Here is a 24,635-nt window from a genome sequence, read left to right on the forward strand (position 1 = left end):
AACGTCCTACTCATTTACATGCAACGTGGACAGCATTACATTTAATATTGGCAGCAGCTATTTGCACTAAATGTACTGTTACTTTAACTTAGTGTAAATATAATCCATGCCACTATTCAGTCATCATCAATCTTGCCAAATATTGAAATAGTAATTGATTCTATTTTTACTGTTTCGAAAGAAACAGTATTTTCTTAGCCATATGCCATTTACACTAGTGCAAATAGCAATAGATTATATTTTCACTAGGTAAAAACAGCAGTATTTTCTTTCCAATAGGCCTAATATTAGTACTAGTATCAAGTAGCATATTAAGACACTGCTTAAAGGGGTCATGACATGCGAAACATAATTTGCCTTGATCTTTTTTTGCATATAAGAGATCTTTATATCATTAAAACATCCTGCGAGTTTCATAGCTTAAAACGTCCTCCTCGTTATGAACAAAGCATTTATTTCATCAAAGTTTAAAAACTGCTTAGATGGGCCAGGTGACGTCATCTGGGCACAAACATTTGCATAAACACTGCCTCCAGAGCGAAGAGTAGATATCTTTTCACCCACTGGCATTAACTACCTTTATATGCAAATTACAATCACTGCCATAAACCTGTAGATACAGAAAAATTTGTTGATAGATGAAGCAGTGCTAAATCTGACTGCAGCTGCATCACACACTGTGAGTAAAGGAGTTAAGAATGCCATGTCTGGAAATTACTTCTTATTTTTGCTCAAGGTGTCAAAACACTCACATGCAACATCAAGGGAGCATTTAGTGTTTCCTATGCAATGACATTAGCCAATCATAACAGTGGCTGATTCCTGACAAGGCTTAAAGGACACGCCCCTTAAAAACAATTGTTTTAGAGAGCGGGTCAGAATGAGGGTTAAAAAAACATTGCATATATATATATATATATATATATATATATATATATATATATATATATATATATATATATATATATATATATATATATTTGCAACAGAATAAAACTAAAAGACTTTATTAACATTATAATTAAACTTCAAGGAACATAAATAAAATCCATGTCATGACCCCTTTAAGATTATGTATACATTTCTAGTCTAGTTAATATAACTTAAATGTTTTATACAAGTGAAAGAAATAGTACTCCTAACACTAAAAATGAAGGTGCTTGAGGGACCATCTGGAGTAGACTGACACATTGGTGGAACCTTCTGGAGAACCTCAATGGAACTTTACGGATTACATGAGGAACGATTGTTAGTCTTTAGAGTTTTTGCAGGAATTTATGCGTTCCATTTATAACTGCTATTTTTAAAGGGTTCCTAGAGGTTCTTCTAAAGTTTGTGTTTATTTTCGAGTGTTTCTTTAAGAAAAAAAAAAATCATGTCGTTTCAAATATGGATTTATTGCATCCCCTGAAACAGGAATGGAGAAAATTAGTAGTATCTCCAAAAAAAAAGTGTGTATAAATGAGAAATGATGCATTAAATTATTAATGAATGAGACCCATAATATCTAAATCTATAGATGAAAACTGAGAGCAATGAGGATGAGCAAATGATGACCAGTAGCCTATTGCAAGGCTATCTATTTTTTGCTTGATTTGATAAACCAAGTCACTTACTACAGACTTGTTTTTTCAGACCTGATCGTTCATTTCTTTCTCAATATTTAGCAAGATTGATGATGACTGAATTTTCATTTTTGGATAAACTATTCCTTTAGAACATGTTTAGGCAAACACACTTTATTTATGGCACAGCAGGGATCGTTTTATTCACAGAGGACACGTTTTGCATTTTGAAGTCTTAAAGGCATGTTCTAGTCATCTTCGTTTTATAATATCCAACTTTGCACCTGAGTCATAAGTATTGCATTACACCGTAAGCCAAAGATATCAAGATAATTCAGAACCAATCTGACCTTAAACCTAAACTAACCAGGAGAACCTTCAATGTACATTAATAATTGCTATATGGGTCGTTCAGTGGCTTTCCTCTCTGTTGCACCTTTAAATTCCACGAGTTTAGGAGGAAATAGGTCACCCAGATAGCCCAAGGAACTGATGTGCCTGGCCACATAGCAGTAACTTGTTAGATCTAACCACACTCACATTATTCCCTCACTGCAACTGTCTCATGTGACCCTTGGTTCTTCTGAAGGACTGACATTCTTGTTCTTGATTACTTGATAAATAGGAAGAGGCGTAATGAGGCTGAATACTGAATACAAAGATGAAAGAATGGGAGGAACCAAATACATCATCAAGTTGCACTAAAAATAATTCAGGGAGCCACACCCATAACAACATTATCCTCAGACTCGGGCCGGGTGATTGGGGCATTTTGGGATCAACGGGTTTGATAAGAACATTGTGTCTTATGTTCCAATAAAGCAGTTCTAGCTAATCAAAACAAATACTTAAATCCAAACTGATTATATTTAAATTTTTTACATAATTCTGATCATATTGTAAATGATTCATCAGCGTACTGTACATTATTCTAAACAAGACATCATGGTCAGTGGTCACACTATAATAAAGAATTCATTCCCTCATTTTAGGTAAATCATGGTTAAATTGTACTTATTTGTTCCTGTTCATTAAATTAAGGCTATGCTTTGTGCCTTGGTTAAAAACAACGCCTTTCAAACATTGAAATACAACACTAGCTCATTCATGCACGATTCACTTAAAAAGTGCCAAAATACATCTAAAAATTTAAATTTCAATTAAAAGTGGTGTGTGTTTCATGTTATTCTCTGGGATGTAGTCTTTTGCTGTTGAATCAGTTTGGTGACCTGTTTGTGGGGTTAATGATGATGAGCTCAGCTGTGTGGATCTGAATGACTTTATCGTGCCATCAATATCGAGCTCTTGAAGGAGGGGGAGGGGGCGGGGTTGAGAGGCAGGTGTTCATTTGTAAATAGGGAGTTTTTTCCTCCCCTGGGACAGTCTCAAATGAGGTCAGCAGCAAATTGGTGGTGAAAATTGGGCAATGGTTTGTGAGAATGAGTTGCTGTGAGCTGCTACTTTCTTCTCAGAGCCAGAGGTAAGTGATGAAGACAAAACAGCAGGTGGGTTTGGTAGAGAAAAGATGAGATAGAGTAGCTTGTGGAGGAATAAAAGTGCCTGAAAAGTCCTGAGTTGCTTTTTTTTTAAGTGCAGGAAACCTATATGACCTTTCCATTTACCATTTTTATTTCTGTGTTCAATAACATGATATAAAACAACAAAAATAAAATGATTGCTTAAAAATAAATAATTCCTTTTTTTATTATACATTTCATATATATATATATATATATATATATATATATATATATATATATATATATATATATATATATATATATAAATAAATTCATTCACACTTATTTCCTAGAGACTACGATGTTTGTGTCTAAAGTTTGTTCTGGTCTCTCTGACTCTGCCAGCTTGTCTGTCACAACAGCCTAAATATGTACAATGAAATGCTCTCAGGACCTGTCTGGAAACAGCTTCAAAATCTGTGTCTAATTTAGTATGCCAAGCATGCATCTCCTTCAACCATTTGTAGAGTTTACTCCACAAGTTGCCAGCAAATTCAGATTGCTTGCCATACTACTCAAGGTAATAGTCTATTATTATTCTCTGTGGAATCTTAATGTGATTGCAGAAGGTATTATAATCCTTTTTATTATTCAAAGATGATGTGTTTTGACCCAGTTTCAATGTAATGTAGTAGCTATAGCTTTCCTCCAAGATTTAAATAAATTGTTTACCTTGAAAAATCTGTTTCATTATGCTTCTTATAGTACACCGACTTCTAATGAGGACAAGGTTTCTTTTCCACGATTCCCCACCAAAAGTCTGTTCTGAGATTATGTAAGTTATATGCCAGATGATTTCAAAATTTCATGTAAAATCAGGGCTTAATTTGTCTCATCTTGGCGGATCTCCCTCCACCAGGGGCGGCGTTTCTGTATGGCAGACGGAGTATAGCCTGATATGTGCCGTGAAAAATTATCCAAAATTAATATCTCTATTATAATTAGTTATTATTATTTGAAATCACAGGGTTTTAGAAAATGTTTACCAATGATAAGTATTTAAAGAAGCTTGTAAAACTTTGTAATGCCATTGGATCCTAAAGCTCTCATATGACTTCAATCAGATTGACGTGCGCGCACAGCCTGGAGGAGACTGATCTCCGCTTATCCGCAAAGCAAGGTTAAACACAATCCCTGCAAGCCCAAGACTCGAACTTGCAACCTTTGGATTGTGAGTCCAAATCTCTAACCATAAGGCCCCAAAAACGAAGACTGGAGATTACCGTGTTATGCCTGGATTACTACAATTCCTGTAGGCTGCTCTTTTCCTAACTGTGTTTGGGCCGTACGGAAGATAAATCAACAAACATTACGTTTTGAGAAATTTGAGCTATTTGAGAAGCCGCCGACAATGAAACAGCAAGGCTGAAGATTACAATGCTATGGGAATTTCACACAGTGGACAAGTGTCCGGGTGTTTGTTACGCCATTTGTTATTCAGCCGTGTTTGAACTACATGGGAGTGGAATGCTGTAACTGTGAGTGAGTTTTGTCTTGGGCGGACCAGAAATACACTGACTGTGCATCAGACTCCAGATAGACCTTTGAACAGTTCATTCTTCCTCCTCAATGAAGCCATCTAATCACCAACGGCTCTCGAAAAAGATGAGTTTAGCGGACATCTAACCAGACACACAAACATCAATCATCATCAATCAAACTAAATGAGGTTTTATTAACAAGATTCGGGAGGAGCGCGTCAAATACTTTGCCTAATCAACACAGGTGGACCACAGCTGACTTACCTATATCCATTGATGGTTTATCAGCATCCCTCCTCCACCCCATCTCCCCCCTTTCTAGTTCACTGTATAAATAGACGGGTGGGGGGGGGTGGTACTCTAGGTTCGGGCCATTCCCGAGCTTGGAGTCCTTCCCCATACAGCATGCCAAATACGCATACCATACCTCAGCTAATGTAAGTGTGAACTTGGGAAAAGTGTGGTTTTGTGTGGATTGTTTTAGAAACCAACACCTGTCTTTGAATTTGTGGTCTTAAGCTTCAGTACGTGGAATGGAAACCAGGACCAGATGCAATTGTGTACTCCCTCTCCAGCAGGGACAGCAGTACATGGTTCTCAAGTGTCCTTAGGTGCCCAGTATGATTTGCCTGGGACGGTTCCCATACCTGCAAAGGAGAATGGACATCTTACTACCCAGGTCCAGGCTAACTGCAGCAAACTGTTTAACCTTAACAAGAGACAGCTGTAAGTGCATGTACTGAAACAGAGTTCCTCTCAACATGAAAGCCAATTGGAAAATCTTGCTGATAAATTGGACAACCAAACACAGCAAATTTCAAAGATTTCATCAAAAACCAAACAACAGAATAAAACTGAGACTGGTCAAATGGTAATAACAATAAAGTTTTAATAACAGAAGAACTCCAAAAAGTTGAAAAAAAAATTGCCTTCAAATATTTGTTTCATGGTGGAGAAACCTCAACAAGAGGTGCAGTATGGTCAAAATGTGCAAAAAATGAAACGAGACTGACGAAATGAGTCCGGCTTATGTTTTTAATTACAAAAGGATATTAATGTAATTGTTAAGGGTGCTGGCATTGTGTATTTTGTGCTATTCTCTAAAGGTGATTGATCCAACGGTCATAGCTAGGATCATTACCGTTCATAAACTATAACAGTATCTCAATGACATACTGTAAAAGTAACACTACTAAATAAACTGCTGTAGGATAAATGCTTAGGTTGAACTGAGCCAGAGGTTTTTGACAGTGGGACCGGATCAGACTCAGTGTAGTTTTTAACAGGGCTCAAGCACACCTCCTCACCTCTTTCTGCAGCGGTCACATCGCTAATTCTATTTGAACCTTTAATGGTCTGTAAGCGTCGGTAATATGGCTGTAGTTCTCTGTTCTCATGCTGTCAGCAGCAGTCATCATGTGCGGCGCTGCATCCCAATCCCAGCACACTGTGTGACTCATGTAATTCTCTGATAGATCGATAATTTCATCAGTTCACTCTTCCTCCTAAAGCATGATGCAGCTAAGTGGTTAAAGCGCTTAAATTGCCTTTTTAGAAGGGCTATCCAGGCATGAATTCAATAAAGGCATTGACTGGGTCTGTTACTTAGTCACCAAGTTAATGTTAAACCCTAAGGACTTGCGTTAAGATGAGCAACAGCACTGCAATTACACACGTCATCTCTCCTCTCCAGTCCTTTGCGGTTGAGACTTACTGTAATAGAGGAATTACATAATTATACAAACATTTAATACAAAGATGTTTGCCTATGCGTTTTTGTTTAAATAATGGTATGCCCAAAAAGTGTCATTAGTGTTCCTTACTGTGCGATCACACCGCCGGCATCGAGAGCATCAAAAATCGCTCTTGCCGCTCTGCTCACGACGCTGCAGAAAGATTCGTGAGCGCTCAGATGCTCTGACGTAGATCGAATGCTTATTTTGTATTTAAAGTGGCCGCAAAGCAAACAAGCTTGTTGATCTCGTGCAGACTAACCACAGGGAGGGCAACGTTATAAGTCAACCTCATTAAATATTGTTGTGGACAAAATATTAAGATCCTTTACTTAAAATGAACAATCTCAAACACCTAGGTCCACGTATAACTTTTAATTAATTTTGTATGTCCCTGTACGCAAACAGGGACACATCATAGATTATTGCAAACGCGAAACAGCAATAATCAACCTGTCCTCCGTAGTGCTTGGGAACTAATGGTCGGAGCTGCATTCTCTGGAATCGTCTCAAGCGGTTGACTTCTACGTTCCGATTGGTAGCTGCCCAACCGCGTCATAGCTCATTACCATAAAGTTGTCCTCAACGCTCTCAACGGCCAAGTCGCGCTGCGCCGCTCCTCGACGCCATAGACAGTAAAAGAAATGGACACAGCGACCCCATTGGAACTCAATTGAGACAAATGAAGCCCAGTTTTAGCGTTTTTTAGCACTTCCGTTTCTGACGCGCAGACTCAAACGAAGCTTGACGACGTCAGCAACCTGTTTGACAGATGTAAATCTTCTAAGTGGCTGTGCGTGCAAACTGCCATCGTTAATCTTGCAGAGACGGCGAGCTTGAGCGGGGAGTTCTTTGGCGTGAGTGAGCAGGAGTAAGTATTCTGATTAATTATTTTGTATAGTATTTTAAAATGTAACGCCAGTACGCCATATTAAGTTAATTGCCTGCGAGCTTTTCCTCCTGTCTGTACGGTAATGCGACAGAGAGCCGAGTGGTTATGACGCAATCGTTAGCCTATTTTTTACAAAAACTGTTTATACGGGGCCATAATGTAACATAGAAGGTAATGGAGCCCTTTATATATTGTCGTGTATCTTTAGAAATAAATAATGGACAAACAGAGTCTTTAAACGCCTCAGATGTAAAGTTATTCGCTGTCAAAGTGACGCCAAAATGAATGGGAGTCAATGGGAATGCTAACGCAGGTGAAGTTCTGCTAAAAGATGGCAGGCCCCACCCGACTTCAACTTCCGGTCGAGTTCCTTGCCCCTTGCTCGACGCCGACTTACATTGAAAATGAATGACTTCCGGCCGCTTTGACGCTCTCGACGCCGGCAGTGTGAACGCACAGTTACTGTTCACAAATCAGTTTGCGTTTTTGCTTTGACTTTGTATGAAATTCACTCACACGATTAAATTAGCTTTTGTTGTGCACACACCATAAGAGGCTCAGTGTCTCTAGTGTGGAAAAACAAATACACAACTATATTAGAAATACAAATAAACAATAATATAATTAATAACGATATTAACCATACATTGTAAAAAAAAAAAAGGAAAAAAGAAAAAAAAAAGAAAAGAAAAGAAAAAGAATGAATTTTTACAAATGCTACCGTAAAAACCTGGCAAACGGTTAACGTTAAATTCCCCTATAATATATATGGTGAATAACCGTTAATAAACATTTCCAGAATTCCCTGCGTTAAATTTCAAATTAGATGTATTTTTGTTGAAATAATGTTTTTTTTTAGCTTTTTCTTATCAGTTTTTTTAGGGTTGTGTGTTACACCTAATGTTGTTAAATGAATGTTTATTGCTTCATTTAAGTTTTGTGAGTTACCATGATGGTGTTTAGTGTTTGTGTGAATGACACTGTGCACCTTCCATACATGTTATTATTTAAACGCTGCTTGTGATGGGCTTTGATGCTTTGGTTCATCCTGTGACTTTCTCATCACCACCTGCATTTGTTGGTTATTAGCGCAGGTACAAAATAGATTTCAGTACTTCAATAAGTTGGTATATTAACATTATATCAGTTAATGAAATTATGGCATTTAACTGGAAATTTATGCAAATATAACCTGTTGCTTCCGTATTTTTTTACAGTATTTTTTTTTTTTACAGTGTAGGCTTATAACAAAAGTAATAATTTAAGTAAATATTCAATATTAAAATTTATTTTAAAATTGTTAATTGTTTTTAATATTTAACATTGGATAAGTTATTGAAATACATATTCAAAATAAATAATATGAATAATGCTAAATGTAAAAAAATATATAAATATTTTGTAAATAACTAATAAATATTATTAATTCATTTAAAATAAAGCTGAAATAAAGCGATGATAATAAGATGTTTTTCGTTACATGCCCTAACACCCTCGGAAGGCATCAGATGGTTATCTAGAGTGCATGAAAGAAAGATGATTGCGGTTGCACTTGATAATTGTCACCATAGCTCACTAGCTGTTAGGAGAGCTCAAAGCTGCCGGCGGCGCTGAAACAGAGAACACATTAATTACAGCCAGACTTCTCACTCACCGTCTCCATGAGTCAAGACTCTGACACTTCCACGCAGCAAACAAACAGACAGAGCAGTGGTTTTTCCACCGCTGATCTAGTTCTCCTCCTCTCTAAAGTGCTGTGAGGTTATTTTAATGTCATACCCGGAGGATGTGCGTTCGAGGAGTTAAAAAAAAATCAGAATTAATGTGGTGGAACAGGCTTCTGCTAGTGGGATGTGGAGATCTCCACGCTTGCTGGCAGATTAAATACTGAGAGGATTAGAAGAGAAAGCTGACATTTAAGCATTTAGGCTTAATTATGCAAAATATTTCATGTGGATTCAATGTCTTCAACAGTCACCCAGCAGAAATAAATAAATAAATAAATACTACATTGTTGAAATACTCCTATGTTCTCATAATGATGGAAAAGCTCTTAAATGTGTTTTACATTTAATTAGTTCTGTTGCATGCTTATATTACGCAAAGCTTGATGCTATTATGAAGCTTAGACACCTGATGCTGGACAGCGGCCCCATGTGCTTTAAGAAGAGTTCAATATGATGTGTTTCTCTGGAGATTTCATTTTATTCCACACAAGCTGCTCCAGAAACGTCATCGCATGGATCTCTTTCCTGCCCTGCAATGAGATTCAGTTACTCATTTAGACCTGAAATATGATGCACTAGGCTTTTGTTCCTCAAAGGCCTGATGCTTCGTATTTGATGTTCATATTTTAGCACGATTTTTCTAAAAAATTATGCATGAATAATTAAGGAAAGTTATTTCAGCCTGGTAAGTATTTATCTTGAAATATTAATGATTTAACCACTTTGAATTTTTTGGTTTTCTGTATATATTGGTCATTAAATTTGATTTGATTTTCACCAAAGTCACAAATGGTACTGTGGCTACTTTCCATAAGTGGGCAAAGATCTCTCCAAAGGGACAATGCAGAATAATCACTGAGGTGAAAAGGAACCCTAGAATAACATCTTAAGATTCATTGAAGCTGGTTAACTTCTCTATTCATCCGTCAACCATACGTAAAACATTCAACAGGCATGGTATCCATGGAAGGACACCACGAAGGAAGAAACTGCTTTCCAAACAAAACATTTCAGCACACCTAAAGTTCACCAAAGACCACCTTGAGACCACTACACTACTGGGAAAATGAAAATGAAGAACATGCAGTGCTATTTATACCATAAAAAGAAAACAAGAAAACCCACAGTGAAGTATGGTGGAGGTCTGCTTTGCTGCCTCCGGACATGGACCGCTTGCCATTGTGGAGGGGAAAAGGAATTCCCAAGTTTATCAGGATATCCTACCGGATAATCTCAAGGCGGCTGCCTGCAAGCTGAAGCTCAGAAGAAGTTGGTGATGCAGCAGGATAATAATCCTATAGTTTGAAGTTAATCTACTACAGAATGGCTTCAGAGACATATCATCTATCTTTTGGAGTGGGCCAGTCAAGCCCAGATCTCAACCCAATAGAGATGCTGTGGAAAGACCTCAGAGAGCCATTCACACCAAGCAGAAGCAGCTCTGTAAGGAGGAATGGTCCAAAATTACTCCTGGATGTTATGCAGGTCTAATACACAGCTACGTGAAGCGGTTGCTTGAGTTTTTTTGCTGTGAAAGGTGGTTAAACCAGTTATTAAAAAACTGTTCATTTGTGTGTTCAGTGGGGGTGTTCAAGAAGACATGAAACATCATGTTTGTGTTTGTCAGCTTAGAAATATTGTGTTTGTTGATATTTGTGACTTTGGTGAAGGTCAGATCGCATTCCATGACCAATTTAAGCAGAAAACCAGGAAATCATAAATATTTCACTCACTTCTTCTTTCCACTGTAGACGTTTTGACCATGCTGGCTTAGAAATGTATGTATTAACTTCTATAGGTCTTTGCTATTTCAGCCGGTCCACCAAAACCAACCTAAAACCAGAAAAGGTGATGTTAAAGGAATTAAACATTTTAGAAAGTAAGCTACAAAGAATAGTCAACTAGATTTGGTTTTATTTTAATGCGTTAAAGTGTAATGATGATGGATGGTGATATGAAAACGAGGCTCTGCATTTTAAATAGGGTTTTATTTAAATAAATAAATAAATAAAAATAAAACATTCTACAAGTGATTTTTGAAGTCAGTTTTGACTGGGAGAAACAAATTACATACATTTCAAAAAATTTCAGCACAGCACAACAGTTAATAGTTGAACTTCTTTTAAAACGAGTTGTGTGAACGATCCTCCTGTGATATTGGAACAGCGCAGTCTGTTTCACACTGTTTTTGGTCGTTTTTCTTTTGTACACAATTATAAAGCTGTGAAATAGTACTGCCAATGTGTATTTTTTAAAGCTAAAATACGCCATTTGTGTTTTCACGGTCGTTTGTTTGAGGATTAGTCTTTTATAAGAGCAATCCTGCACTGCACATCTTATCCACACGGTGTCAGTGTTTCATAACAAACACCCTCTGCACGGTTAGCGATTCGTGTCTTCAATCATTCTTATACGACAAAAGGAGACTTTAATTTCATAAAGTTGACACGGTTTATATGAGCATTTTAATGGAATGAAAGAAAATCGACAGAGACGGGGTCACATTACATTTATTACATTTGGAAATACATACATGCACCATAAACATGCTGAGTTAAATCTGTGTAAAGAGCATGTATAAAACTACCAAATCCTCCCCATATCGACAATGGCAAGTTGGGGTTAGTTTGTGTGACCCACTAAAGGAAAAGCACATCTGAGCTTTGTCCTGTCATTGTCCTGAGCTGTGTCCTGTCCTTCTACGGTTCCTATAATGTTTGTCCAGTACACAGTATAGTGTATTACCAATGCCATACAAAGCACATAAACAGTTGATGATGCGCTAATGCTAAATGGCTAAACCTGACATGGCTTTAATAGTTCTGAATTAATCAAACATATCAGAGTGTTAAAAAATAAAGAAAAAGAAACTGCGGAAAGAGTCAAGGTTTCCGGTGCCTCTTACCCATGCTAAAACTAAATAAATAAATCAGTTTTATAAAGATTTAATAAAAATGGACGGTAAACGGACACAAACTATGATTAAAATCTATATATCACAAAGAGGAGTGTGATCTCCTGGCTTTATCGTTTTTTTTTTTCATTAGCATGTCAAATTAACACAAGGAAAAGTGACTTTGTCCCTTCCCAGCAGAATAAATGTAGAAGCATGTTAAACTCTACTGCAAACCGCCACTCGCTCTGAACCGAATGAGGAAACCGAGGTAATAAACTTTCACAGTGACTAGAGTACACCATCTAGATAAACCACTACAAAACAGAACATTATTGTCCATAAATGGCGATGTCAATGCATCCCATGACAGCTACCGAGTATCTTATGTAACTCGTGTTAATATTTAAAAAGATTTTGTTAGGCATTGGTGTCAAACAACTATACAAAATGATCTTAAAAATGGCTCAACTCTATTGTCATGAAACTATATTAACAGCATCGGATTGGTTGGATATCCAAACATCAAACAACAAATGATAAATCTCTCCAGAACTAAATTTCTTAAAAAATAAATAAATTAAAAAAAAAAACAGATTTTGTCCAATAATATCAATTTAACAAAACAAAGCACACATACAATCCAACGATATTAAAAATGCCCAAGCGACGAGATTGATCTGAACTAATGATTTAAGTTGGCAAGATGGCTGGGTTTATAAAGGCCATGTCTATTTATGTGTCAGCAACATCTAAAAAAAAAAGAGGAGCACTTGGCTTCATTCTACCAAAGATGACACTGAAGTTTACCCGTGAAGCAATACTTTTGTCCAAGAGTTTAGTGTACTGAATGCTACTCGCTACTCGCATCAGTGACAGTCTTCCTGAATGTTAGAAATCATGGCAGGATCTGTAAGGTATAACGTCGCCTCTTTGTAGACAGAAATATGCTTTAATATGAATGAAGAAACAGTGCTTGACTTTGGACGGATACAAAGATTTGATTGTAATCTAAACTAAAGCTGACTCACCATTGAGTGTTAAAGTGTCTTAGTAGTGTAGAGATAAAAGTGTATAAAACAGTAAAGAAAAAGTGTGATAGGTAGAGTTTTGTATGCTGACACTACAGAAATCTATAACAAAACAAAAAGTGGTCTCTGACGTGTGTGATATACAATGACTCCAGCAACAAGTGAACTGAGGAATGTGGGAGCAGCAGTGCATGCAGATATTCTGGTCCTATAAAAAAACATTAAGGCACCAGAGGTATCAAAAATCTACTTGTTTCTTTAAATAATAATAATAATAATAATAAAAGATTTCCAAGTCTTCTAAAGGCAGTTTCTGTGAGTGCATACAACATATCATGAAGGAGACGCAACTGATTGACTTCCTGCTTAAGCACCCGTCATCTTCTGCAACAGAGGGATCTGTGAAAGTACAGACACATCAAGCAGATCATTATCTGATGACATATCACACAACAATATTCTATACATGGTAGGAATGGAACTGCATTATGAGCCTGATTTGCTAAATATATATCATATTAGAGATTTATTTAATTCAATTAGTTAATATTTCTTATTCAGAAATGTGATCAGTATTGTTAATGGATATTTATTCATTTATTTAGCAGACACGTTTATCCAAAGATAAAAAACAAAGCGATCAATCTTACATTTTTAAACTTTTCATACCGGACATTATAATTGTGTGAAGCCTAAATTCACTTGTAGCCTTTAGAGTTTTAAAGTTATGTTTTACTATTTATGAAGATAGGAACATAAAAATCTGACATTTACAATCTTTACTAATCTGGGTTTGAGAAGCAAAATGTACAATGTACAAATTTTACAACTGTTGTCTATTATTTAAAAAATAAAGTATGAGTTATGTTACTTTTTGTGGGTTATTTATCAACTCGGATAATTATTAGATTATGCATAGGGACCTGATCTCACTGTTAATTAGTTGCTTATTAGCATGCTTATTATTAACATATTGGCTTTTTATTAGCACTTATAAAACACATACTCTACATTCCTAATCATAACCAATACCTAAACTAAACAACAACCTTGCTGACTATTAATGAGCAGCAAACTAGTAGTTTACTGAGGCAAAACTCGAAGTTAATGGTTTGTTAACAGTGAGAATTAGACTATAAAATAAAGTGTGACCGATTACTTATTCATTTATAAATAAATAAATGTTTAATTAATTACTGACTGATTATTGTGCATTTTAAACACTGTAAAACACCTGGCCAAAAAGTCCCACACCACAAATGCATGATTAACTTCAGCGTTTTGTGTCCTAATCGTTTGATTTAATGGCCAGTCTCACCTTGGACAGGTCCACACCCGTGAGTGCATTAACAGACACCGGCAGCTCAGCGAGGAGACGGTTCACCTCCCCGGTCACGCGGCTGCCATCCCCACTCAGAATAACAATCTCATTGGTCTTGGCCAGAGGCGCTGCTACCTTTCCAGCGATCTGTAGGTGTTGGACATTAGAAAATCTATATATGAAATCCAGGCCCATCCTATGCATCCCCATGTATAATTCAATCTCTATCAAGGTATTTCAGATAGCATAGGAGAAACGTTCATTCACCTTGGGAAGTGCTTCCAGGACGAGCGCAGTCTTGGCGGCCTCTCCGTACTGCTGGTAGGCCTCTGCCTTCAGCCTCATACTCTCGGCCTCGGCCTTCCCCACGGATTCGATAGAGATGGCCTCTGCCTCTCCGATCTTCCTGATCTTCTCTGCCTCAGCCTGAGCAGTCAGCACTTTCTTCATCCTGTTCAGTGTCACCAATATAACACAGTTCATCTTGGTGTGTCACAGATCTGTTCCTCAAATACATCATGGATACATGATTAATCAGACATCCTATTCGGGTTTGATGCAACATCTGTGGCACATCTGTGAAACATTATTCTGAAAGTAGAAGAGAAGCACAGATGGACACTAAAAGATTGCAGGTTCAAATCCCACAAGGGACCATCCATCTACTAGCAAGGCACTTCATCATGGTTATACAACAACATGCTGAGGTCCTGTTTCACTTCAAAATCAAACGATAAAAAAAGCTATTATATTTTTTAAATACTTTTAAATATATCCCCACCCAAATTCTCATGATCATATTGTCTCCAGAGTGTTTTGTACTTTCCACTTTCCTCAGTGGTGCTAATTTGTTATTCTCTTTAAAAGTGTGTGCCACTATATTTCAGTGAATGTTTTAGCAAAAAAAAAAAAAGGCTATATATAGCTTTTCCTTTCCTCCAAGCAAAATGTGTTTATATACACAAATATATACATATATATTTGTATATATACACATATTATATATAATTAATATTACATATAGTAATTAATTATTATTATATATTATATATAGTTATATATGTTTTCATATACTTGCGTATACTATATATATTTTTCTTTATATATTTTTATATATATATAAATTATATTATATTGTATTTTTTATTTATGTCTATTTTCCGATTTTATTGTTTTAACAAATGCATTATTTTATTATTAATAATTTTACTTTAAAATAATTAATACAAATAACATTATAATAAAACATAATTGCAATGTATTAAAAAATCCATATATTTAGATGATAGATAGATAGGATAGATAGAAAACAGAGATTCTCTAGGAGAGCTGGACAGGCCAATAGAAAGTCCTTTACCTATCAGCAGGATTGGTGTCTGCTCCTTTGTGCAAGGAGGATCAGGCTGAGCACTGACAGAGCACTACAAAATCACCTCAAATGGCTTACACATAACACACTAATAAGCTTCTAATATCCAAATCCGTTGCATTAATGGCTGCATTAATTAGGTAAACCGGAACCAGAAACACTTCCCATAACACCCGATGTACTTGCTACATCATTAGAAGAATGGCATCTACGCTAATATTAGTCTGTTTCTCCCTTATTCAGAGGGTCACCGTAGCCACCAGATCCAGTCTGTATCCAGATCAGAGGGGCACTGCAGTCCCCCGGATCCAGTACGTATCCAGACCAGATGGTGGATCAGCACCTAGAAAGGACCTCTACATCCCTGAAAGACTGCGGAGACCAGGACAACTAGAGCCCCAGATACAGATCCCCTGTAAAGACCTTGTCTCAGAGGAGCACCAGGACAAGACCACAGGAAACAGATGATTTTTCTGCACAATCTGACTTTGCTGCAGCCTGGAATTGAACTACTGGTTTCCTTTCCTAAACATCCTTTAGGCATATAGGCATGTAACCTATAGGCCATTTCGTGTTCAAGCGCGCATAAAGCAACAGCAAATTAAATGATTATGAATGTGCCCGGGGAGAAGAAGACATTTTAATTATTTATTAATAAACTAGTGCTTTCTCAGTCAGCGTCGGCTGCAAAGATGAAGTTACCGAATGCAGAAGTGGACTCGTCATCTTCACAGTAATTGAAGAGAATAAAATTAGAAAAATTAGAGAATAAATATATATATATATATATATAATATTATATATAATTATATTATATATAATATTATATTATATATATAATATTTTTTTATTGGTTCGTTTAATAGTAGACCTTCCAAGATATTAATTTATTCCCATAGATTTATTTTTGTTGTGAGAAAAGTTAGTGCTTTATTGTTTGACGCGCTCCGTTTCACAGACACTGGCAGAAAGCGCACCCTTTCCCCCCTCTATTTTTACAAAAGGTCAATATATTGGTGTTATTGCGAGTGTCATTTTTTATTCATTTATTGGTTTTATTATTATATTTTTTTTTACAAATGATTTAGCCTATAAGGCTACTCTTATTTGTATGACCAAAAATTACGAATAGCCTATTTTAAGTACTTTCTGAAGGAAAAATGCAATGGATTACACGGGTGCCTCCATGTCATGCAGTAAGCAGGATAATACTCCCACACTTCTCATAAACACTTAATTTGCATATCTATAATGCATATTAATCTAAATTAGTAGCTTAGTAACTGTAGCAGTCCTACTCCTTTCCATGAGAGATCAAGTGAGAGATCTTTGTCCTGTCTCCACACTGTATATCTGCAGCTGTGGCATTGGTCGAAACAGCAGCTTGGCACATTTTAACATCAATACACAGAGAGCAAAGGCTCTGGTTTGAGACTGTAAATAGCAAGTCAATATATCCCCAGTGCTTTCTGATGTCATACTGCCTTGGACTCAGATTCTGAAACACTTGTGTAGTGAATTTTATGTGGACTGTATACAAATCTTTGAGAAGTGACTGATCTATCCACCTTTTTCTTGTCGTAAAAATGGGCGCGGGTGGATAGGCTACTTGTTTAATTTCATAAAACAAAAAATGTTAATTAAATTGTGAAAAGCCAAATAATCATATAATAATATGTTACAAAAAATATTTAGTGGATGTATTAGGCTATTTTATTATTATTAATAATAATTAGAACAACAACAAAAACATCTTTTGTTGATACTTATAATTGCCCAGCTCCCTCTGTCAGTGATCTAGCACCCCCTCAGCACCTGTGTTCAAAATTCTCTGGCGCCGCCCACTAGTTGTCAGGCATGCATACAAACAGACAGAGGCCACACAAACTACTCAGCACTAATCTGAGTTGCTGCAATGAAATTTCATCAAAATGGACTAGTCTGCTTCATCATGTTTTCAATTTGATTTTCGGGGTGTCTTTTAATTCAGCCCTCTGTAGATTGATAATATAATTTACATCAAACAATGTGGCATCCTTTCATTCCTAACATATCACCCAGTCCAGATCAGTACAGATATCCAGCGTGATGTATGATCATTGAGATCTGATGTGTTTTCAAAGTGCAGTGTAGATAGACACAGACATACAGATATATGGATGGATGGAAGGAAGGAAGGATGGACGGATAGATGGATGAATGAATGAAGGAATGAAGGAATGAATGAATGAATGGATGGATGGAAGGAAGGATGGATGGAAGGAAGGAAGGATGGACGGATAGATGGATGGATGAATGAATGAAGGAATGAATGAATGGATGGAAGGATGGATGGATGGAAGGAAGGAAGGATGGACGGATAGATGGATGGATGAATGAATGAATGAATGAATGAATGAATGAATGGATGGATGGATGGATGGAAGGAAGGAAGGATGGTCCAATGGATGGACGGATGAATGGATGGATGTAAGGATGGACGGATGGATGGACAGACGGATAGATGGATGGATGAATGAATGAATGGAAGGATGGATGGAAGGAAGGAAGGAAGGAAGGAAGGAAGGAAGGAAGGATGGACCGATGGATGGACTGATAGATGAATGAATGAATGAATGAATGAATGAATGAATGAATGGATGGAAGGATGGATGGATGGAAGGAAGGAAGGATGGACCGATGGATGGACGGATGAATGGATGGAAGGATGGGAGGAAGGAAGGATGGACCGATGGATGGACGGATCCATGGATGGAAGAATGGATGGATGGATGGATGGATGGAAGGACGGATCGATGGATGGATGAATGAATGAATTAATTAATTAATGGATGGAAGGATGGATGGACGAACGGAAGGATGGATGGATGGATGGACGGACGGAAAGAAAGATGATAGATAGATAGATAGATAGATAGATAGATAGATAGATAGATAGATAGATAGATAGATAGATAGCACCACTCACTTCTGTCCTTCTGCCAGCTGCTGCATCTTGTAAGCCTCTGCTTCAGCAGGACGCTTGACTGTTGAAATCAGCTCCTTCTCTGTCCTCTCAATTTCTTTCTCCTCAATGGAGATCTGCTTTTTCCTCTGCACAACCTCGATTTCGATCTCCTCCAATCTGATCTTCTGCTGCTCTTTAGCTGCCTGTAGTTCATAGGCCAGCTGAGACTCTGCTTTCTGTGTAGAAGAGAGACACATTTCATACAATTACTAGCACTCTCATCTGAGACTGCTCACATCCGGCCAGCTAACAAGATGACTTTGATTGAAGACGATGGTCCTGGATTGAAATGAATTTTAATCCAACCTTAGTGTTCACTTCTTGATTGAAAGCAGCTTTCTGCAGCTCCAGCTCTCGCTTGGAGTCAGCCATTTTAGTGTCGGCCAAGAACTTCACATCCATCATTTCTTTCTTGCACTCAGCTTCCTGATCAGGGAGGTGGGAGAAAACAGAAGCTAATGAAAGCCACACATCTAATGGATAATGCATTAGCAATAAAAACAATGAAGCCTGAAGTCTCTTACTCTAATCCCAGCATCCCTCTCTGCCTCGGCCACACCGATGTCAGCGTCCCTTTGTACAGCCGCTGTCTGAGTTTTTCCAAGAGAGCTCAGGTAGTCCAGCTTATCATAGACATCCTGTAAAGAAAAAACAAGTGTCAATATAATTTTTTAAATTCAATTTGTATTCAAATGCTACTATTACAATTACTAAAATTAATTTAATATGTAAAATAATTAATTGAATTATGATTAAATTAAATAGAGATTAACTAAACAGATTTAAATTGAAATAAATTAAATAAATTAAAAATAAAAGCTAATTACAAATTTTAATAAATACTATAAGTTGTGCTGTCAAATTGATTAATCGCATAAAAAAATACACTGTCTGTTTACATAATATATAATAACATATTTAAATATTTACATGTATATGTAATCATATTGATTTATACAATATATAAATATTACATATATTTCTGTGTGTGTGTATATATACTCTAGACACATATATTATGTAAACACAAACATTTTTTTGGGATACAATACATTGATTTGACAGCACTAACTATAGTATTATTTTAATATTAATGTTATTTTTATTATACAAGACATCCCCTTGATTTACTGTATACATGTATACTGGTTGAAGGTCATATTGAGTTCTAGAATGAAGGCGGGTCACTTCTACACCTTTTCCATGCACGTGATTTTGCATTAAGAAACACACATGTCTTACTTTTATAGTGAAGCTGAGGATCTCAATCCCCATCCGACCCACATCAGGAGCTGCCACCTCCCTCACCAGCCGAGCGAACTCATCTCTGTCCTGGTAGATCTGCTCCACGGTCAAAGTGCCTGTCGTAAGAACAGCAACAGAACATCAGCTCCGTAGAATCACACACATAAGCTTTGTTTTTTAATGAGGCTACTGTAATTGGTAGTTATCTATTAACCTAAGATAGAACGTAAATGTCCCTCCAGGGTTTGCAGGACCACAGCCTTGATTTCCATGACAGACTTTCCCAGAAACTGCTCACAGGCAACCGCCAGCAAGTCTTTGTCGGTCATAACCTTGACCTGATGGAGACACAAAGCAAGAGTTAAACCAGCTTTTTTAACTCTTCAAAAATAATGAGAAATAAAAGTTAAAAGATGTACTACTATTCTAAGGTTTAGAGACATTACAAAATGTTAGGGGGACATTATTCCAGCGATCACTGTAATAAAATGAACTAAAACCATACAAACTTAAAATAAAATATTTAAAACTTTCACTTATTCTATTTCAGCTACTTTCCAAGGCAACATTTCTCATTTCTTGTATTCAACTTGATCCTAAAATGGTACTAAAACAACTAAAACTGAAATAAAAATGAATAAAAACTATACAGACATTTATTTTTAACAGGGATGTGTCGATTCACTCAACTCACGATTCGATTCACGATTTTGATTTCAAGATTCGATTCGATTTTTTTAACAAAATGAGTTTTAAGACAAATTCTAAAATTAAATGTGTCCTTTTATTATTACTTAGACAAAATGCTGCACGTTTCTTTGTTAAATTGAAATATAACACTATAATAATATACAAATATAGCATTTGCGTATTATTGCCTTTTTTTGTTCTAATTTGTACATCGCTTTGGATAAAAGTGTCTGCTAAATAACAAAATGTAAAAATAATGTAAATGTAAGTTAAAAAAACTAAATGGAAATTTTAAAACAAGCCCCAAATCAAATATATAAGAAACAAATAAAAGAACTCTCTTCATATAAAGTAAATAAGGCTTTGTCTGTGCTCTTTCCAAAAACAACCACTGCATTTTTAATAATGATCCAAACAAAGATGCTGCATACATGTAACATGAGCAGTTTTTAATCTAAATTAGATTGTATGATTTCCAAATTTGAAGCAGAAACAGAATTGTTTGGCTTCAGTTTTGTGAAACTATACATAAAAAATATCTGTATGAAACAGAAGCAGATTCACTCTCAGCCACCAGGTGGCACTTAAAGCGTTTCCTTGGTTTCTGCTGTAAAGAAAGCAGCGCTGCACTTATTAACTTTAATATGCATTATACAGAAGAAAAAATACCACCTAAACTTTTCTAAAGACAGTAAGTTCCTATCAGATATTCTTTCATATACCGTATTTTCCAGACTATAAGTCGCACTTTTCTTTATAGTTTGGCTGGTCCTGCGACTTATAGTCAGGTGCGACTTATTTATCAATATTAATTTGACAAGAACCAAGAGAAAGGAACTAAGAGAAATGAACCAATAGAAAATATTACCGTCTACAGCCGCTAGAGGGCGCTCTATGCTGCTCAGTGCTCCTGTAGTCTACACTGAAGACAGAGCGCCCTCTCGTGGCTGTAGACGGTAATGTTTTCTCTTGGTTCTTGGTTCTAAATAAATGTGACTTATAGTCCAGTGCGACATATAGATTTTTTTTTCCTCATCATGACGTATTTTTGGACTGATGCGACTTATTCTCAGGTGCGACTTATAGTACGAAAAATATGGTAAGCTTCTACCTCTAATTGAATCATGATTTGTTTAGCATCTCAACCAATTTGAAAAAAACCACAACAAAATAAAAATATTACGAAAAACTATAATAGTATCTTGATGATACTAAAATAACAAGTGTCACATGATCCTTCAGAAATCATTCTGATGTGCTGATTTGACACTCACAAAACATTACTTATTATCAATGTGCTGCTTAATATGTCTGTGCTAAATGTTTTTAGGAATTTATCAATTTAATGCATCCTTACTCAATAAAAGTATTAATTTCTGTCAAAAAAATTCCAAACTTTCGAAGGATAGTCTATACCCTAACTTTCAAGACCCAAAAATGATGTACTGATACTAAGCTGCAATGAAGACTGCAATAATGATGAAATCATTATGAAAATCTACGAATGAATTTAATAAAACAACAGTAAATGAGCTCTGAGTGTTTACTTGAGCAACTCCTGTCACTGTAATAGCGACTCCCTCCGCTGTCTCCACGTCTTCACACTTAGGCTGTAGTGTCATTATCTCTAGTGTAATTCTGGGGGAAGAAAATACCAAATGTTAAACATAACTAAACAATGCCTAAAGCAAGACAAACCAGATTTTCCAAAGCTTGTTAGCGTTGCAGAATTCAAAAAATGGGGCAGGAGTGCAAAGATAATGGCAGTGGCTGACAGGAAATTCAGTATGCAATCAGAGAGACGTTCACGGGAAAGAATGACGCAAACGCTCGATAGAAAAGCATCAGATCAGCTCATAAATCAACTCATTTAGCTGATCATGAAAATTTAAGAAGTTAACAGAAATAGTACTGCATAAGTATCTAACGACAGAAGATGTATACGATAAAAGATGACCTCTATACAGCCAAACTGGTTTGACAAACACACCTGACCAGTTTTCTAAAGTCAGGCATTATAGTTACAGCTAAACATTGACTGTGTGTTGTTTTAGTGAACTTTGACTACATTTACTGCACTACAGAGTGAAATGTGATCCTCATTTATTTGACTGGCATTACCTCTGTGTGTCTGATATAAACCACCATGCCCACGCCCAGCCTCCCACCACATATGTCTTTTCATCTGAACCACAACAGGCACCTAAAAGAGAAGAAAAACACGTGTGACTGCAGTGATAATCTCAAAAGACACAGTCAAACATGAAACAATGATGAATCATACATGAAGTGAACTAGAAGATGCTGTGAAAGATGCCCAATCAAAAAAAGGCATATCATGGTACTCTGACTACCATTAGTGTTGTTTTAGTATCATTGAAACACTATTATAGATTTAATTCATTTGTAAAAAAAAAAAAATGTATTTGTATATATTTTGAAAGGTTTTTAGTAATATGTTGTTAGTTTTTTTTATTATCATTTTTTAATTAGTTTTTAGTTGTTGTTTTTTTTTTAAACACATATACAGTATATAGTTTTTTTTAGTATACATTTTTATTTCAGCTTTAGTTTTAGTTATTTTTGTGTCATTTTAATATCAAGTTAAACTAAATGAGAAATTTTGCCTCGGCAATTAGCTGAAATAAAATTAGTCTTTAAAAATGTTTACTTGGTTCCAGGGAGTGCTAAGGAAGCTGTGGAAAAAAAGTTTACACAAAAAAACTGAATATATATATATATATATATATATATATATATATATATATATATATATATCAAAGGAACTAACTTCCTAAATAGAACACATTTTTTTTGTATTCAAGTTTTCAAAACATTTAAATAAATGAAAAAATGAATTATATATGTACTGAGTAAAAACATTAAATAATAAATTTAAATATGTATCAAATAATATTTTATGAATATGTTAATATTAATTTCACAGTCTAAATGTGGTCTTTGTTCTTTTGGACCAAATGTTAATATAATAATATTCTTGGAGATACTCTGAAGTACCATGTAAATATGGTATTGTTTTATGATGCTTTCTAAATAATTATTAAACATAACAACATTACTTCTACATTTCTCAGCCTTTTAAAAGAAATCAGCTAAATGTAGCGTCACCATATCACTATTAAAGTGATTTCATCAGGATAAAAATAATATATTTAGTTATGAATGAATGTAAAGAGCTATCAAATATTAAATCACAATTAAAGTGCAACTGGATGCATCTAGCAAGCATAAGATACAGAAAAATAATAACTGCAAATACTTTTTCGTGATTAATATGTTTGCGCTCGAATTTATCATACTTAATCATATTTATCATAAACATTTTTAAACAGTTATGAATGACTCGTGTAAATAATGCGGAAGAGCTGATGAGCTAATGTAGTAACTTAGCTGTAGCTAGCTGGATGATATTACTAACCACACAATTCACAATACATGTGAAAACAAACATTTACACGCACACTTAATTAACCAATGAATGCAATAATTGGCTATACATATTAAACTCCTAATATCACAAGCAAAACACATATATCACGATACCTGACACAACGAGCGCTTCATTTGGTCCAACAGTCAAACAGCAACCCATCCTTGCATTTAATAACAAACAATAATCCTTTCGTGTGTATGCCTATATATTTAATAAAGCGGTTATTTAGCAGATTTTTGACTCGCAAAATGAATAAATCTCCGCCCTAGTAGGACAATAAATGTTTGTCAACACAGGCGACCCTGCCCACCGCCACAGGAAGGAAGGAAGGGCGCGTGATAGTGTACGGCTGTGGGCTCAATCCTAGCAAGCGCCCTACCTAGGCAACACGACTGAGCGTTCGAAGGCGCCTAAGATGCCGTCTACGTAGGCAGCACACTAGGAATTTGAAACACAGGCTGTGTTGTCATGATTACTGTAAATGCTGACTGTATTCATGTCTCTGCAGTACGTTCCTTTATTGATGAACTGAATGGATATGCGCTATGTGTTGTGCATGTGATATTGTGTTTTATTAGCTTTTGAATGTTCATCTACATATTTTGATAGTTTATAAATGTGTATTCTCATTCTGTCGCCATTTATTTTTTTCATTTCAGTAGCCTCAGGAGTAGATTTTTTTTTTCAAATAATTTTGCATAAAACAT

At 35.9% G+C, this 24,635-nt stretch overlaps 1 protein-coding gene across 1 annotated transcript; it reads right to left on the minus strand.

Moving 5' to 3' along the window:
- Positions 1-11,360: 11,360 nt before the first annotated feature.
- flot2b (flotillin 2b) lies at positions 11,361-24,268 on the minus strand. Its single transcript, XM_052576452.1, has 11 exons — positions 24,039-24,268; positions 22,596-22,677; positions 22,022-22,112; positions 19,999-20,122; positions 19,782-19,900; positions 19,064-19,177; positions 18,846-18,965; positions 18,501-18,715; positions 14,431-14,614; positions 14,161-14,310; positions 11,361-13,241 (listed from the first exon to the last, which is right to left on the minus strand). Exons 1-11 carry the CDS (start codon positions 24,085-24,087, stop codon positions 13,209-13,211), a joined length of 1,281 nt encoding a protein of 426 aa, XP_052432412.1. The 5' UTR covers positions 24,088-24,268; the 3' UTR covers positions 11,361-13,208.
- Positions 24,269-24,635: the final 367 nt, after the last annotated feature.

This window comes from Carassius gibelio, chromosome B15, assembly GCF_023724105.1.
Source record: "Carassius gibelio isolate Cgi1373 ecotype wild population from Czech Republic chromosome B15, carGib1.2-hapl.c, whole genome shotgun sequence".
Taxonomy (NCBI): Eukaryota; Metazoa; Chordata; class Actinopteri; order Cypriniformes; family Cyprinidae; genus Carassius; species Carassius gibelio.

Bases quoted from the DNA above. Each gene is read 5' to 3' on its own strand.
- flot2b (XM_052576452.1), bottom strand. From the start codon at position 24,087: ATGGGTTGCTGTTTGACTGTTGGACCAAATGAAGCGCTCGTTGTGTCA. The intron at 14,615-18,500 runs GTGAGTGGTGCT...GACACTGAACAG, and splicing joins CAGCTGGCAGAAGGACAGAA to GATGAAGAAAGTGCTGACTG. The intron at 13,242-14,160 runs GTGAGACTGGCC...GTACTTTCACAG, and splicing joins CGGGTGTGGACCTGTCCAAG to ATCCCTCTGTTGCAGAAGAT.